The 426-nt window shown below is 53.8% G+C and overlaps 1 protein-coding gene across 1 annotated transcript in view; it reads left to right on the forward strand.

Annotated features, from left to right (window-relative positions):
* Positions 1–393, forward strand: part of LOC111652878 (ataxin-2-like protein) — an 11,382-nt gene extending 10,989 nt beyond the window's left edge. Inside the window, exon 20 of the mRNA XM_087173201.1 lies at positions 135–393. Within this exon, the coding sequence (XP_087029327.1) occupies positions 135–377 (243 nt within the window). The 3' untranslated portion in view covers positions 378–393. The remainder of the gene's footprint in view (positions 1–134) is intronic.
* The last annotated feature ends 33 nt before the right edge of the window (positions 394–426 follow it).

Consider the following 426-nt stretch of genomic DNA (forward strand, 5'->3'; position numbering starts at 1 on the left):
GCTCATCTTTGCCAAAAGTTAATACAATAAATTGTTAATTGTTTAAGTCTGAAATAGGAAATAGAAATAAAAAGGATTTTTATTGTGAGAGGTCTGTGAAGCAGGTGAGGGTTAGTTTTAGATGTTCATGTTAACGTGTGTGTGTTTCCTCTCAGTCGGGTCAGGGCGGTCCTCAGCCTCAGTCCATGTTCCACTCCGGTCTGTCGGCTCCCAATCCTCCTAACCTGCCGCCGGGTCACAGTTCCCCGCAGGCCTCCTACACCATGCAGGGATACGGCCTCCCCACCCACCAGCCGCTGCCCCACGGCTTCGCTTCCATCAGCCAGCTCACACAGGTCGGCACCAACCACACACACACGCCTCAGGCGACCACGTGACCCGTCCGGTTTGGACCTGACGCAGAACAGCGTCAGGTCTGGACTCCGG

This window comes from Seriola lalandi, unplaced genomic scaffold (genome assembly GCF_002814215.2).
Source record: "Seriola lalandi dorsalis isolate HSWRI2012SDOR001 ecotype SW California unplaced genomic scaffold, Sedor1 jcf7180002054103, whole genome shotgun sequence".
Classification (NCBI taxonomy): domain Eukaryota; kingdom Metazoa; phylum Chordata; class Actinopteri; order Carangiformes; family Carangidae; genus Seriola; species Seriola lalandi.